The sequence below is a fragment of the Bombina bombina genome, chromosome 1, assembly GCF_027579735.1.
Source record: "Bombina bombina isolate aBomBom1 chromosome 1, aBomBom1.pri, whole genome shotgun sequence".
In the NCBI taxonomy this organism is placed as follows: Eukaryota; Metazoa; Chordata; class Amphibia; order Anura; family Bombinatoridae; genus Bombina; species Bombina bombina.
In genome coordinates, this window is record NC_069499.1 from 200283890 (window position 1) to 200300132 (window position 16243).

General features: G+C 37.0%; 1 protein-coding gene across 1 annotated transcript in view; it reads right to left on the minus strand.

Moving 5' to 3' along the window:
• Positions 1-16243, minus strand: part of SPTBN5 (spectrin beta, non-erythrocytic 5) — a 391859-nt gene that overhangs the window by 365331 nt on the left and 10285 nt on the right. The window contains exons 2-8 of the mRNA XM_053697828.1: positions 15230-15861; positions 14069-14207; positions 9860-10092; positions 9615-9768; positions 8232-8432; positions 5393-5599; positions 1608-1802 (exon numbers count right to left, since the gene is read on the minus strand). Of these exons, the coding sequence (XP_053553803.1) occupies positions 1608-1802; positions 5393-5599; positions 8232-8432; positions 9615-9768; positions 9860-10092; positions 14069-14207; positions 15230-15861 (1761 nt within the window). The remainder of the gene's footprint in view (positions 1-1607; positions 1803-5392; positions 5600-8231; positions 8433-9614; positions 9769-9859; positions 10093-14068; positions 14208-15229; positions 15862-16243) is intronic.

A 16243-nucleotide genomic window follows, 5' to 3' on the forward strand; every position in this document is an offset into this window, starting at 1 on the left:
AGATCTTAAGGTCAGATACTGAGCAACAACATTACTACTATGGTCACAAACATGATTAGCAAAAAATAATACCGCACTTTATATGCCTTTCATATTAACATACAGAACCAAAAGCTCAACAGGCAAATGCATCAACAAATAGTTTACTTATCCAATCCAATTAAATGTGTTAACCTAGTTATATAATGAGATGGGACTGGCGTTATTACCTAAATTCAATGCACACACACACAGTGGCTTTTAAGGGACATAAATCCCAAATATTTTCTTTCATAATTACAATGTATAATAAATAAATAAACACTTTTCAATTTATTTCTATTATCAAATTAGATGAATGTACAGTATTTAGTGTGCAATATAAATATATTTGCATCACACTTGTATTAAAAAAATGCTTCTAGTTAAAGCTTTTTCAGTAATAGCTTTTACTTAGCCCAATGCCCATAGAACTTATAGTTACCCATATGCTCCATGCACCTTTATGCACTGTGGGCTTCATGTACTTAGTCGTGCTGCTTAGGAACCCTTGCAATGCAGGTTTGCTCTGAGGTGACGCAAGAGAAATCACCCTGAACACAGGTTATGTGAGAGCAGGAGTTGCACAAGGCAATCCTTGCTCAATAGTATGTGTGAGCAGGGGACATGCTGTGTCCAATATCTGCTCACCGCAAAGACAGACAGACAGACAGGTTGTGTATATCAGATTAATGCTGCTCTGTGTAACTAACTAGTCACATTATTCACCATTCAGAATATTGCCTGTTTGGGCACTAAAAATTGTGCAATTAAAATGTTGCACAGGTTTTGGTTAGTATGTGATCCCGATAGCTTGTGACTTTTTGTGTTTAACCCCTCCAAAGATGCATATTTATAGTTAACAACTGGAGCAGCAATGCACTACTGGTACATAGCTGAGAGGCGGAGCCAATGATGAGAGATATTCACTAAACAACAGCCATATTTAGCTCTGGAGCAGAAGTGCAATGTTGCTTTGGAGATAACGTTAAATATGTGCTTAACACCAATCGAAGGGTTAAAGGATACTAAACACAATATTTTTCTTTAATGATTTAGATAGAACATGCAATTTTAAGCAACTTTCTAATTTACTCCTATCAATTTGTCTTCATTCTCTTGCTCTCTTTATTTAAAAAGCAGGAATTTAAAGCTTAGGAGCCAAACCATTTTAGGTTCAGCACCCTGGATAGTGCTTGCTTATTGTTGTTCTACATTTAGCAAACCAATAAGCAAGCATAGCCCAGGTTCTCAACCAAAAATGGGCCAGCTCATAAGCTTTACATTCCTGCTTTTTAAATAAAGATAGCAAGAGAACGAAAAAAAATAGATAATAAGAGTAAATTAGAAAGTTGCTTAAAATTGCTGCCCTATCTGAATCATGAAAGAAAAAATGTGGGTTTAGTGTCCCTTTAAGTATATAGTTATGTGCAACCAACAGTGTATTGATAACAAAGCTGTAACACATGAGATGTTTTTAATGCATTTTCATGTCCATTAGTGTTACATTGTGAACTGCAACAACACAATACCAATAACACATATATGCTGTTTGCCATCTTTAGTTCATATAGGATAAAATGAAGCACCTTAGCCAGATCTTGCAGATTTTCATATGAAGATTCTATCTCCTTCTGTGTAGCTAAGATGTGTGCTGGATCCATGTGAGGGTCTTGCCTTGGCTCCTCAGTCTCTGTGTAGGTACTCTGGGGTGTGTAACCTCTCTTTAAGGGTCTGCTTCTTTCTTGGGTTACCACTACGATTACTGGTTTCTTTTGCCGCTCCTGCAAAATGATAAGCATGGGAATAGATTAAAAAATTATACTGTATATCATTCAATGGCAAAAATAAATAAAAGACTTACATTAATGTCAAGAAATTCGTAAATTAACACCTAATCAGATTGTATACTGTATTATTATATTCAATGATATACAGTATATATATACAGGTGGCCCTCGGTTTACAACGGTTCAATTTGCACCGTTTCAGAATAACAACCTTTTTTTCCAGTCATGTGACTGCTATTGAAAAGCATTGAGAAGCAGTGCATTGATTAAAATAGCCAGTAGGTGGAGCTGTCCGCTTGTTTTGCAGCGAAGCCAAGTAAGCTGAAATTAATCAGTTTAACCAGACCTGAGCTATCGAGCAGATTTCAAAGGAACAAGATCTTACTGTCTAAAAATCAGTCCAGATTGTAATGCATAGAAACAACTGTTTGCAGAAAAATGCAAGTGAAGTCTGTGTTGTGTGATTATTTCATAAGGTTTATAATGCAGTTTAGCAAATGTTTTTGTTCATTTAACTTAGTTTAATTATATATTCTGTGTTGTGTGATTATTTTATTAGGTTTATAATGCTGTTTAGCATTTAAAGTCTTCATTTCAAAGTTTAAAAATAATGTATTAGGTGTTACTTATGACAATTTTGAGAGGGGCCTGGAACCTAACTCCCTGACTTCCCATTGACTTACATTATAAACTGGGTTTCAATTTACAACAGTTTCAATTTACAACCATTCCTTCTGGAACATAACCCCGGCGTAAACTGAGGGCTACCTGTATATATATATATATATATATATATATATATATATATATATATATATATATATATATATATATATATATATATATATATATATATATCTGACTGGAATCCCCAGAATATACAGCAGGCCTACACAGGTAAGTGGCAAAAAAAAAATCAGCCTTTTATTAGACAAATAAACGTTTCAGCTCACGCAGGAGCTTTCCTCAGAGTAGGCCTCCAATGAGGAAAGCTCCTGCGTTAGCTGAAACGTATATATATATATATATATATATATATATATATGTATATCTATATATTGTACAAAAAAACATCAGCTATATGTAGAAATATGTACTTATTAAAAAATAGAGCATATTCTGCTATGTGAAGAACATTGGAATGTGAAATATTCATATTTTCATGTCGGATTAGCACACTTAAGAATAGGCAATCGTGTTTGCGTTGGGTGTTAACGCTCGAGAGGGAGCATTAAATACTGCTACACTTGTAATCTGGCCCTAAGTGTTTTGTGCTGTAGGTTTGGCTAATCAGTTTCAGTGTTGAGTACCCTTTGTATAACCCCACAAATACCATTTTACTTTGAATTTTTAGCAATTCCAGTCAATGATAGTGGCTGGAAAACAGCCAACGTTCATCTAAATGTACTTACACAATCTAAAGTTACAAGCACCTGAAAAACAGAGTTTAAACTTAAAGGGACATTCTAGACAAAATTGGATTCCACATGGATGCATTTCAATTTTGAATAGAAGCATTTTTGTAATATACATGTATTAGCAAACATGCTTCTAATAAAAGCTACAGCTGTTTTAAATGTGTATTTAAAGGAACACTGAACCTAGTTGTTTTCTTTTGTGATTCAGATAGAGCATGAAATTTTAAGCAACATTGTAATTTACTCCTATTATTACATTTTCTTCATTCTCTTGGTATCTTCGTTTGAAATACAAGAATGTAAGTTTAGATGCCGGCCCATTTTTTGGTGAACAACCTAGGTTGTTCTTGCTGATTGGTGGATAAATTCATCCACCAATAAAAATGTGCTGTCCAGAGTAGTGAACCCCAAAAAAGCTTAGATGCCTTCTTTTCAAATAAAGATAGCAAGAGAACGAAGAAAAATTGATAATAGGATTAAATTAGAAAGTTGCTTAAAATGTTATGCTCTATCTGAATCATGAAAGAAAAAAATTGGGTTCAGTGTCCGTTTAAGTATGCACCGTGCACCAACATTTTAAATAAAGCACTTCCTAAGGTGATTGTACCATCTGGCAATGACTCAATTTGTTAATTGCTGACATGACACAAGCCCCACTGATTCCTTGAGCAGATGCAGCATTTAAAATGCTAGTGCACTTAGAATATCTAGCTATGCCTCACATGCACGTGCAGAGAAAAATGTTAAAACTAAAACAATGATAACTTTTACTAGAAGCATTTTTGCCAATACATGTCTATTGCAAATACGTTTCTATTCAATGATGTCATACATCTATGTGCATTTAAATTTTGACCGGAATATCCCTTTAAGTCCGGTAAACTTAAATTATAGCAGATATAGCAAATGGAAACCCAAGGGGGTATTCTAGGGGGGCACACCAAAACCTTCTAAATTTAAAAAAAAATTAAAATACAAAGAGCTACACACAGATGGTCGCTAATAATAATTGTATTGTGATATTGGATGATATAAATGACAATGACAAATAGATATAACTGATATTTGAGAGTCAAAGTGAAACCTTGTGAATTAGTAGTAATATACGATACAGTTCGTAATCTCAAGTCGATGACACAGTGATTTGTATTCCTATAGAAGTACAGTGAAAAAGAAGAGGCTGCTCCGCTTTAAAACCCAGTGTGTAGGGCGATCTATAAAGATGAAAACAAAAAAAGAGGGTGCCTCATAGTGTATTTCTACCAAATAGGTGTATGAGCATACAGAAGGAATAAGACTCACCAGAAATAGTTGCACCGTACTGTGACCGGTGTTTGCGAGCAGGCTAGCACTTTCCAGCGGCTAGTATACTGACAGTGGGTCTCACAGCTGCGGTCTGGGAGAAGCTTCCAAAGTCTCCTAATAGTTTACCAGAAAGGAGGGGGAATTTGTCGCAACACAATCTTTGCAAAATCACTGCCAGATCAAAATCACATAACCAGATCAGCGTGTAAAAAACAACTCCCCGAAGGTATAATAAAACCAATGCTTTATTTTCTTTGCAACGCGTTTCTCGACCGTTACAATGGTCGTTTCATCAGGCAATAAAAAAGACGCCATTGTAGCGGTCGAGAAACGCGTTGCAAAGACAATACAGAATTGGTTTAATTATACCTTGAGGAAGTTAAGGTCGTGTTGAGAAAAATTCCCCCTCCTTAATGGTAAACTATTAGGAGACCCACTGTCAGTATACTAGCCGCTGGAAAGTGCTAGCCTGCTCGCAAGCACCGGTCACAGTACGGTGCAACTATTTCTGGTGAGTCTTATTCCTTCTGTATGCTCATACACCTATTTGGTAGAAATACACTATCAGACGCCCTCTTTTTTGTTTTCATTTTTAAATTATAGCAGCAGTTGTATACTGTATATAAATTATGTTGACTTTGGACAGTTAAACAGATATAGATAGATAGATAGATAGATAGATAGATAGATAGATAGATAGATGGATAGATAGATAGTAGATAGATAGACAGTAGATAGATAGACAGTAGATAGATAGACAGTAGATAGATAGATAGATAGATAGATAGATAGATAGATAGCACACATTATACACAGTAAAGAGAAAGGAGCACCATTTGCAATGTAACAATAATAACATACAATGAGAGGTGGTTTACTGGCCGCGGTCTGAGCCTGGTCTTCCAGACGTCTCACTTCCATGGCATAAGCTGTGATTTCTTTTTGCAGACGAAGGTGTCTTTTCAAAATAGCTTCAGCACTTGACTCATCTTTTCCATAATCCTCACTGGTAAGGAGAGGCAAACGTTCTCTCAGCCATGAATCTGCTTCATTGGCATCTGCAAAGTACTAAGATGACAAAAAAATATCTATAAAAAGCATAAAATGATAAATCAAAGTATTGTAGCCATTGTTGCAGTTAGATAGCAGAGCTACCATGACATATCTTAAGTTCTACTGTCACATGATTTTTTTGCAGGAAACTTTCTTTACTGAGCATAGGTAATAAACTGCCTACAGCTACAGCAGATGTCTCCTAGCAACACTTCAAAGAAAAAGCTGCATCTTTGCCTTCGTGCAGAAACCACAGCCCCTTTGTGGAATTGTGACAGTTAGTAACGGACCCTTCACAAATGAAGTTAAAAAAAAAGTAAAATCTAAAAGCATTTCTTTACATTTACTGGGCTTTTTACGAAATTATAATAAAATGTATATTTTAAGAAGATTGTATATTTCCTTGCTTCTTTTTTTTCTCTTGTTTTAAAAAATGTATATTAAACTGGAATGATAGCACCAGGGTAAAGCCATGTAAACTCAAGATTTACTCTATTATCCATTTGATTCAAAGTACCTCCATATATGTGTTTTGGTATAAGGTTATGCCAGATGGTTCTTTTAGGGTACCATACATTTTAAGAAAGGATCTTGGATAGATTGTTGGTTAAAAGGTAAAATATGTATAAGAATGTATATATTTATATAGCATACAAGCTCACACTCACTATGGGGCCTATCTATCAAGCTCCGTAAGGAGCTTGAGGGCCCGTGTTTCTGGCGAGCCTGCAGACTTGCCAGAAACAGCAGTTATGAAACAGCGGACTAAAGACCGCTGCTCCATAACCCTGTCCGCCTGCTCTGATGAGGCGGACAGGAATCCCCGTACTCGATCGGGTTGATTGACACCCCCTGCTGGCGGCCGATTGGCTGCGAGTCTGCAGGGAGCGGCGTTGCATTAGCAGCTCACAAGAGCTGCTGGTGCTATGCTGAATACGGAGAGCTTATTGTTCTCCGCATTCAGCGATGTCTGTCTGACCTGATCCGCACTGTCGGATCAGGTCCGACAGACATTTGATAAATAGGCCTCTTGATATATTGTATGTATATATATATATATATATATATATATAACCTATATAATAAAAGGCCAAGTGTGTTTGTCCGAAGCTGTCATGCGCAGTAGAGACTGCGTGGGAGGACAAACACGCCTGGCCTTAGAGTCCCTACCTGAACAGCAGGTGCGGGTGAAAGTGGGCATGGCCGGGCGTGAGTGGGGCATGACCGGGAGCGGTCGCGTGCGCGAGAGGGATAGAGGTGAGAGAGATAGAAAGAGAAGGGGAGAGAGAGCAAAATAGAGAGGAAAGAGCAAAAGGGATGGGAAATAGCAAAATAGAGGGAAGAGAGAGAAAGCAAAAGAGAAGGGGAGAGAGAAAATAAGAGGGGGAAAGAGAGAGGGCAAAAGAGAGGGGGAGAGAGAGCAAAAGAGAGGGATGGAGAGAGAGCGCAAAAGAGGGGGAGAGAGAGAGCGCAAAAGAGAGGGGGAGAGAGAGAGCGCAAAAGAGAGGGGGAGAGAGAGAGCGCAAAAGAGAGGGAGAGAGAGAGAGCAAAAGAGAGGTGGGAGAGAGTGCAAAAGAGAGGGGGAGAGAGAGCGCAAAAGAGAGGGGGGAGAGAGAGCGCAAAAGAGAGGGGGGAGAGCGCAAAAGAGAGGGGAAGAGAGCACAAAAGGGAGGGGGAGAGAGCGCAAAAGAGAGGGGGGAGAGAGAGAGCGCAAAAGAGAGGGGGGAGAGAGAGCGCAAAAGAGAGTGGGGAGAGATCGCAAAAGAGAGGTGGGAGAGAGAGAGCGCAAAAGAGAGGGGGGAGAGAGAGACCACAAAATAGAGGGGGATAGAAAGAGTGCAAAAGAGAGGGGGAGAGAGAGAGTGCAAAAGAGAAGAGGAGAGAGAGAGAACGCAAAAGAGAGGGGGGAGAGAGCGCAAAAGAAAGAGGGGAGAGAGAGAGCACAAAAGAGAGGGGGGAGAGAGCGAAAGAGAAGGGGAGAGAGAGAGAGCACAAAAGAGAAGGGGAGAGAGAGCGCAAGTGAGAGGGGGGAGAGAGCGCAAAAGAAAGAGGGGAGAGAGAGAGCAAAAGAGAGGGGGAGAGAGAGAGAGCACAAAAGAGAGGGGGAGAGAGAGCGCAAAAGAGAGGGGGGAGAGAGCGCAAAAGAGAGGGGGGAGAGAGAGCAAAAGAGAGGGGGAGAGAGAGAGCACAAAAGAGAGGAGGGAGAGAGGGAGCAAAAAGAGAGGGGAGAGAGCAAAAGAGATGGGAGAGAGAGCAAAAGAGAGGGGGGATAGAGAGAGCCAAAGAGAGGGGGTAGAGAGAGCAAAAGAGAAGTGGAGCGAGAGAGAGCGCAAAAGAGAGGGGGAGAGAGCACAAAATAGGGGGGGGAAGAGAGCAAAAGAGAGGGGGGGAGAGAGAGAGCAAAAGAGAGGGGGGAGGGAGAGAGCGCAAGGGGTGGGACCGCTGTACTGCAAAAAATGTCCTGTGTGAACGGGTTTTAGGACTAGTATATATATATATATATATATATATATATATATATATATAAATGTTATTTTCTATTTATTTATCTTATTTTTTTTTCCCTCTATATGAAACAAAGGCAAATAGTCTGGATAACACCCCCTTAATTAGTTACAGCTAAAGAAGCGTTGTATTCTCTAGGTACCTGTTTGATGAGTGCTGCAACCTCTAGTCGAACTTTGCAACTCTTCACCTCTTCCTGCAGTAGCTGCCACTGCTTCTGAATATTGTCTATTCGTTTCTGAATCTCCCCTTGATCTGTATGAAGTTGTTGGCACAGCTCTTTACCATTCCTCACCACTTTAGCCAAGATGGGCTGACGAGAATAGATTTCTGCTTCCAAAGCCTGACCAGAAAAAGATTCAATTAAAGTCTCTAAAATGTTCCTTTTTTTTAATTGCCCTCCATTTTAAGACATCATTTATTTACCATTAATATAATAACCCTGATATTCTAAAGGTTTCAACTATTGTTAATGCACTAATTTTAAGAAAACCAAAGCTATTTATGTCTGTATTTCTGCCATGTCTATTTCATGGGTAACATAACAATGTCTAAAAATTTGCAAAGTGATGTTGTGGGAAGTTCCCTCCCCCCACAAGATGCTAGTTTCACAAATGGGTTTTATTGAATTTAGGTCATTGTTGTGTTTGCCACTGGTATCCATTGGCCATCTCTTCATAAGTAAATGGAAGAGACTGGAGTTATGATAAACTTTACCTTTTGTATAAACAGATCCAGAATATTAGTAGTATTGTAGATGGAGTTTAATTCATCAGTTGTAATGAAGATGCGCTTTAAATTAATTTTTAATGTAAAAGCACTGAACTTCAAATACCGCGCACACCAGCCGCCCACTTCAAAAAATTTTTTGTTAGCTAACAGTTTAAAATGTTCTCCAAACTGTGCTCTAGCCGCATAGCACTTATATTGTAGCTAGTGCGCCGATTAAAGAAAAGTTTAAACCGTTAGCTCACAAAAAAAAATATTTTGATGTTGGTGGCCAAGTGGGGGGTGTTTGAATTTCAGCACTACATTAAAAAGTAAGTTTTAGCGTATCTTTGTTACAATTGATTAATTAGACTCTAAAATATTGCTAACATTCCGGATCTGTTTATACAAAGTTGAAAGTTTACCATCACTTTAACTAAATATCTATACTAAATATAATACTGTATAGCTTCTGCCACTTGTAGCCTGTCACGAAGGGCCTGATTCACTAAAGCTCTCTGGTCTGGCGAGATTCTATAAGATGTGTCATCAGTATTATGAGGCCCTTCAATGATTGAGTTAATGCCATTTTGTACCTTGGGATATGTGGGGATTTCACACACATGCTAATGCTTATACTTTTCAATATAATGCTCAGTAAAACACCCTTATGATTTTGAGAATCTGTCCCATAAAAATCTGTGCCTAGTGTCACGGTTAGACAAGGAATTAAAAAACAACTGCTAGAAAATGTCAAACTCCATGGCCAAGTTTTTTATTTCTAAGTCTAAGCAATTAGTATAATGTATTGTTTTACCTTATTTTTTGTAATCAGCGCTGTAATGTGATTCAGTTCTCTTCCAGTGCCCGACAAATGCAGCACTTGCCATTTTTCATGGATCCATGATTCCTCCTCCCCACAGTCACGGAAAAACTCATATAGCTTCAAAGTTTCCTCAAGCCTCAGACGCCTTGTAAACAAAGCAAATGTTACAACTTATTACCAAATAGATCATTTACTAATTATGATTATTATAATAAAAATGTTATGAAGCATCTTACCTTGTTTTGCTAAGCGACAACAAATTCTGATAAAGTTGATGGAGATTGTTCACCTTCGCCTGTAGGACATCTACATTGCTTGTTTTACCCTTAGTAATTCCTTCAGCCATCCTCAAGATCTGCTGGACTCTCTCACCATAAGACAAGATCTGGGCTTCAGACAACTTGTGCTTTTGAAACAAGTCTTCTACCTCTGGCAACTGCTTTCCGTAGTCCTTAGATCCAACTAACTCCTAAATATAAGAACAAACAGCTATGTAATACACTACAATGTTACTGAACAGCTGTAAATAGAGATATACAGGATATGCCAATGTCTTCCTAAAGAATACAACAGAATCTGAAGGTGCACAACAGAAATTTTTAATATAAAATATTAGAATCTAGTGTGTAGTGTTTCTCTATGTTACCATAAATTATAATATTATAATTTTGCTCTAGTCAGATGTGTTAAAGGGACACTGAACCCAATTTTTTTATTTTGTGATTCATTTAGGGCATGCAATTTTAAGCAACTTTCTAATTTACTCCTATTATCAATTTTTCATTGTTCTCTTGCTTTCTTTATTTGAAAAAGAAGGCTAAGGAGCCAGCCAATTTGTGGTTCAGAACCATGGACAACACTTGTTTATTGGTGCTGTCCAATCAGCAAGGACAACCCAGGTTGTTCACCAAAAATGGGCCGGCATCTAAACTTAAATTCTTGCTTTTCAAATAAAAATTAGAAAGTTGCTTAAAATTGCATGCTCTATCTGAATCATGAAAGAAAAAATTTGGGTACAGTGTCCCTTTAATTCAGTTTGCAGTTAAACAAAACAGCAACTGTAGCTTCCTTAAAGGAACAGTATACACTCATTTTCATATAACTGCATGTAATAGACACTACTATAAAAAATAAAATGCACAGATACTGATTTAAAAATCCAGTATAAAATGGTTTAAAAACATACTTAGAAGCTTTCAGTTTGGCTCTGTTGAAAAGGTAGCTGGAAAGCCCACTGCAAGGGGGAAATAAGACAATCCCCCTCCCCCTTATTTTGCATATGAAAAGACCCTTTACACAAACAGGAGCAAGCTGGAGAAGGTAGCTGACAGTATTCTCATAAAACTTTGGGGCTTGGTTAGGAGTCTGAAAATCAGAGCAATGTTATTTAAAAATAAGCAAAACTATACATTTATTTAAAAAAAAAAACTTTATGGGCTATATAAATAGATCATCTACAAAACATTTATGCAAAGAAAAAAATGAGTGTATAATGTCCATTTAAAAATATTTAGATTTACTTAATTAAAATAATAAAATCAACTTTAAAATTATCCAAAAATGGCAAAAAAATAATTAGTGTTCTAAAAAAACAATTGTATTAAGCAAAGACTTTATGGAAGTCAGAATTGAGGGAGGTATTGCCAAAAGTGGTAGGAATATGTAGTAGAAGATAAAGCTCCACTCTGGATATTTAGCTTTGTGGTTACATTTTTGCACCTTAAAATTTTTTTTTAGTCTAAAATCACCCTTCCCTTTACCCCATCATAAAGGATCATGCAGGTATTTGGTTGTGATAATGCTTGTACTATAAAAGGGACAACAAACTGCTGGCTACAACAATACTGTGGTTACTACTCACTATGCTATTTGTTTTGTTATTTGGTTTTGCATATGATTAAACTAAGAATGTACCTGGATAAAAAAATATTTATATAGATAGATAGATCATTTACAGTGAAAAACCTAAACTTAGGGATAGTAAAAAGAAATAAAATTAAAAAGGCTGTAGCATATCATGTCTGCCAGACATCGCTGAATGCCGACAGCATACACTGCCTGCATTTAACATTGCACAAGCAGTTCTGGTGAACTGCTTGTGCAATGCCGCCCCCTGCAGATTTGTGGCCAATCGGCCGTTAGCAGGAGGTGTCAATCAACACCATCGTATTTGATTGGGCGGATTGCCTCAGAGGCAGTAGACGAGTTAAGGAGCAGCGGTCTTAAGATCGCTTCTTCTTAACTCCTGCTTCCAGCAAGACTAAAGGCTTGCATGGAAACTGGGGTATTTGGCCCCATTCAGGCCATGATGTTATCTAACATTCACTGGATTAGACTAGAAAAACCTCCATAAAACATGCAGGGGCTGAACCCAGGAAATTCTTTAAAAAAAACACTATCCCTGCATGTTGTGAGATGCCTTCTTCATAAAATAATGACATTTGCTGACAAGGGAAACATCTCTGGGTAGAGCAAAGTTAGTAGGGTGGAAGCGACACACATTAAAAATTAAATATTGCAGCAATACAAATCAGATAACCTTGTTTTCATTGTATAGTATCTTACAATCGCCTTTATTTTTGTATTCATGTGTTTTGTTTTTCTATTAATGTAATAAGGGCTAGATTACAAGTGGAGCTCTAAATTACTGTGCTCCCACAAATGGGCAAATTTGCCTGTTTGCGGGAGTGTGATAGTTAACCAGCCATTAAGAGTGGCTAGTTATTGCTGCCGCAAGCTCGCTGTAGCAATTAGTGTTCTGATAATTAACCAGAGATTAGATCTCTGGTTAGTTTTTTTAAAAGTGCCCCAAATGCCCTCAAAATTGTAGTTTTTAATAATAAAAAGTAGCATTGTTTTTTTTATTAAAAATAACTACACTAGGCAGTTTTTGGGGTCTAAAGTTGGTGGGAGTGGGGCACTGAAAAATGCCTTTACATTGCTGTCTATGGGAACTGTGTGTTCCCATAGACTGCAATGTAAATATATATGTATATGATTATATACATATATATTTATGTGTTAATATGTGTATGTATGTGTATATACACATACTAACACATAAATATATATATATATATATATATACACATTCATATACATATATATTTAAAAATGCTGCCCATCGCTGAACTACTTACCCCCTTTGATACACGAGGTTCTGATGCTGTCTGTGACGGAATAAGAACGAGGCTCTTATAGGAGCCTATGGAAGAGCGTTCTCATGAGCGCAATCATGCTTCCTTGCAACGCGTTCTCACTGCGATTAATTTGTAATACCAGCACACATTATCGTGTGCTGGTATTACAAAGTGGTATTATAATCTGGCCCTAGGTGTTTTACGTGTTTTACCGCCACCTCACAATCTTTGAGTTAGGGATATGAAATAGCAAGATCTGTAAGTGGAAATGTTAGAGAATATAGAAGACATGGCAGAGAACTTTCAGCTACACCCACTGAACAACCCTGTTCAGCCCACTAGGAGAGGTGGGGAAACCCATTTTACAGTAAGGAATGCAATACGCTTTGAATTTCGTATTTTAATCTCACAGCATTGTTTTGCATGTGCAGTTTAGTTTTATCCTGATTTCTACTGTTTGAATTCAATATATTTTTCCTGAGAATTTCAACACAAATTTCAATGTTTTCATAACACAAGCATTGGACAATTTTGTTATCATTTAACAATACAATTATAAGCCCTATTATAATGTATGCATCTCCTTTACCCCTTTGCAAGACACAATGTGCTTAAAGGGACACTGAACCCAAAAATTTTCTTTTGTGATTCAGATAGAGCATGCCATTTTAAGCAACTTTCTAACTTTTTAATTTTCTTCATTCTCTTGCTATCCTTATTTGAAAAAGAAGGCATCTAAGCTTTTTTGGGGTTCAGAACTCTGGATAGCACTTATTAATTGGTGGATTAATTTATCTACCAATCAGCAAGGACAACCCAGGTTGTTCACCAATAATGGGCCGTCATCTAAACTTACATTCTTGCATTTCAAATAAAGATACCAAGAGAATGAAGAAAATTTGATAATAGGAGTAAATTAGAAAGTTGATTAAAATTTCATGCTCTATCTGAATCACGAAAGAAAAAATGTGGGTTCAGTGTCCCTTTAAAGTAAAAGCTGCCTTTAGAGAACTCCACCAGGGGCTTTTTATTACTGGTGAGATTACTTAAAGAATTTCAAGTCCCGAGACCTTGCGATAGTCGGACCTTAGAATATATAGATTAATAGAAAATAAGGCAGAGAGAGACAGAGAGAAAGCAATCATTTTGTGAGGTAAAAACAAAAGAAAAGTGAACAAGAATTTTTCTATGGTAAATCTGTACAGTTCCATACAAAAGAGTGTGAGTTGCAAACAAATACTGTTTGTGCTAAAGAATTCTTGCAGCTCAAACTCTACAATATCCAAAAAGGACTTGGATAGATACCTGCATTAATTTTAGCTCTTCATTAACTGTATCAATGTCACTTAGTAGGACCAGTATGTGCCTTTTATCTCTTAATAAATCTTTGTATTTTTTCACTTGTTCTATCAGATCATGCCACCCCCGTGACAAATCTTGTTGCCTGTAGGGAAAAAAAACACTTTTATAAACTAGATCATTATGGTTTGTGTACATTGTACTGTGTGTATGTATATGTAGATAGATAGATAATTAGATAGATAGATAGATAGATAGATAGATAGATAGATAGATAATATAGATGATATAGATATATAGATGATAGATAGATGAAAGATAGGTAGATAGAGATAGATAATATAGATAGATATAGATAATATAGATAGGTAGATAGATAGATAGATAGATAGATAGATAGATAGATAGATAGAGAGATAGAGAGATAGATAGATTTAACATAGTGGGGATCCGTGAAAAATCCGCGCTCACTGGATTTAGATGATGTCAGGCTTTAATGCTGGTGACGTTTCAGGGACAAAATCCCCTTCCTGGGATTATTTTTGGGGGGTAAACCTGTGTTGTGTTTGCAATAGTTTGATATGTATGAGAGCAGAGTAAATTTGTGTATTTTTGGAACAAAAGATCAAAATGTTAAACAATAAAGACAATTTTTGTCAGCCTTCTTTGCTCATATTTACCAAGGGTGTCAATGTTAGTGGAGGGCACTGTATGTACACACATATATACATAGATATCGCTTGCGTGCCAACATCAGCACGTTACTTGTAACTTAGCCCTATAAATCTAAAGGAATTTGCAATTTGTTATATCTCTTTTGTCACTAGATGGAATATTATGAAAAAAGTATTAGTAGGTGAATGTAAAACACCTATGCTAACAGGAGTGCCAATATCACTTAAATTCTTATAGCGAGTTTATTAATATATATGTCAAGCATGAAAATGCTTTCTGAATGAGCATTCCTAAAATAAAGCTGGATATAAGTATCTTTAAATAGAATAACATTTATGGAAATAATTCTATTTTTAATTTCTTTATGGAAGAATAACTGGGATGTTCTCAGAATTATATTATAATAAATATAAATGAAAAACAGAACATATTTAATAAATGTTGTTATTATAAACACATCAGCTATAATCCACATTTCATATGTATACTCACTTCATTATAATCTCTGCCTTTTTGTAGTAATTCTCCTTCTCCAAAATGCTGGCTATGTCTGCCAGAGACCTGAAACGCATTTCACGTGGCAATATATCTGCTTCAATAGCTTCTAGCTTCTTGGTGGCAGCCTCAACCTGAGTGATGCTGTTTGGCCGGAAGTCTTGGCGCTCAATGACCTGTCTCATGTCCAACAGATATGTTCCACGGAGGTAGGCTTTTTTATGGAACGTCTGAGCTAGCTGTTCTAAACGTTCTAGCCTTAGAAGTTCCAGCTGGAGAGCTTTCTCACGCTCATATTCAGCTTTCTCCAAGATCATCCAATATTTTTCTAAGTCACTAAGTGACTTCCCATCAGGTGGAAAATATGGACGAAGGTTGTTACCACGAAGCTTTGTCCGAATGTTAAAGAAATGTGCTTCTATTAAGCCTCTTTCCTGGTATTTAGGGGGCTTCTCAACTGTACGGAAGGTCTTAAAGTTGCCCATAAGCTTCAACATTTCAGATATGGTATTGGGGAAATGACGGTCATTCATTTCTATCACTTTTTGCTGTATCCATCGTATTAAATCAGAGATCATTTTCTCATACTGACTCTTCAGATTCTCAATTTCAAGTAAAAATGATATCATCTGTGTTAATAAAGAAAGAAAATAAAAATTAAGTATATACTATAATTCAAGGTCTGTACGTGTAGTTATATTTATTTAAATTTTTGTAGCACTAAACCATTATCTTTTTCCAAGTATTCCTGACCATGTGAATCCAGGAAATAGTGTAAGGTCCTTCTAAACATGGATGTGCAGTCATAATCTTTCAATGGAACATGGAAGTCAAAATTAAACTTTTATGGTTCAGACAGAGCACGCAGTTTTCAATTGTTTTAGTTTACGTCTATTATCAATTTTACTTTGTTTCCCTGGTATCTTTTGTTCGAAAGCATACCTAGGTAGGCTTAGAGCAGCAATGCACTACTTGGAGCTAGCTGGTGATTGGTGGCCATACCCTGTAAAT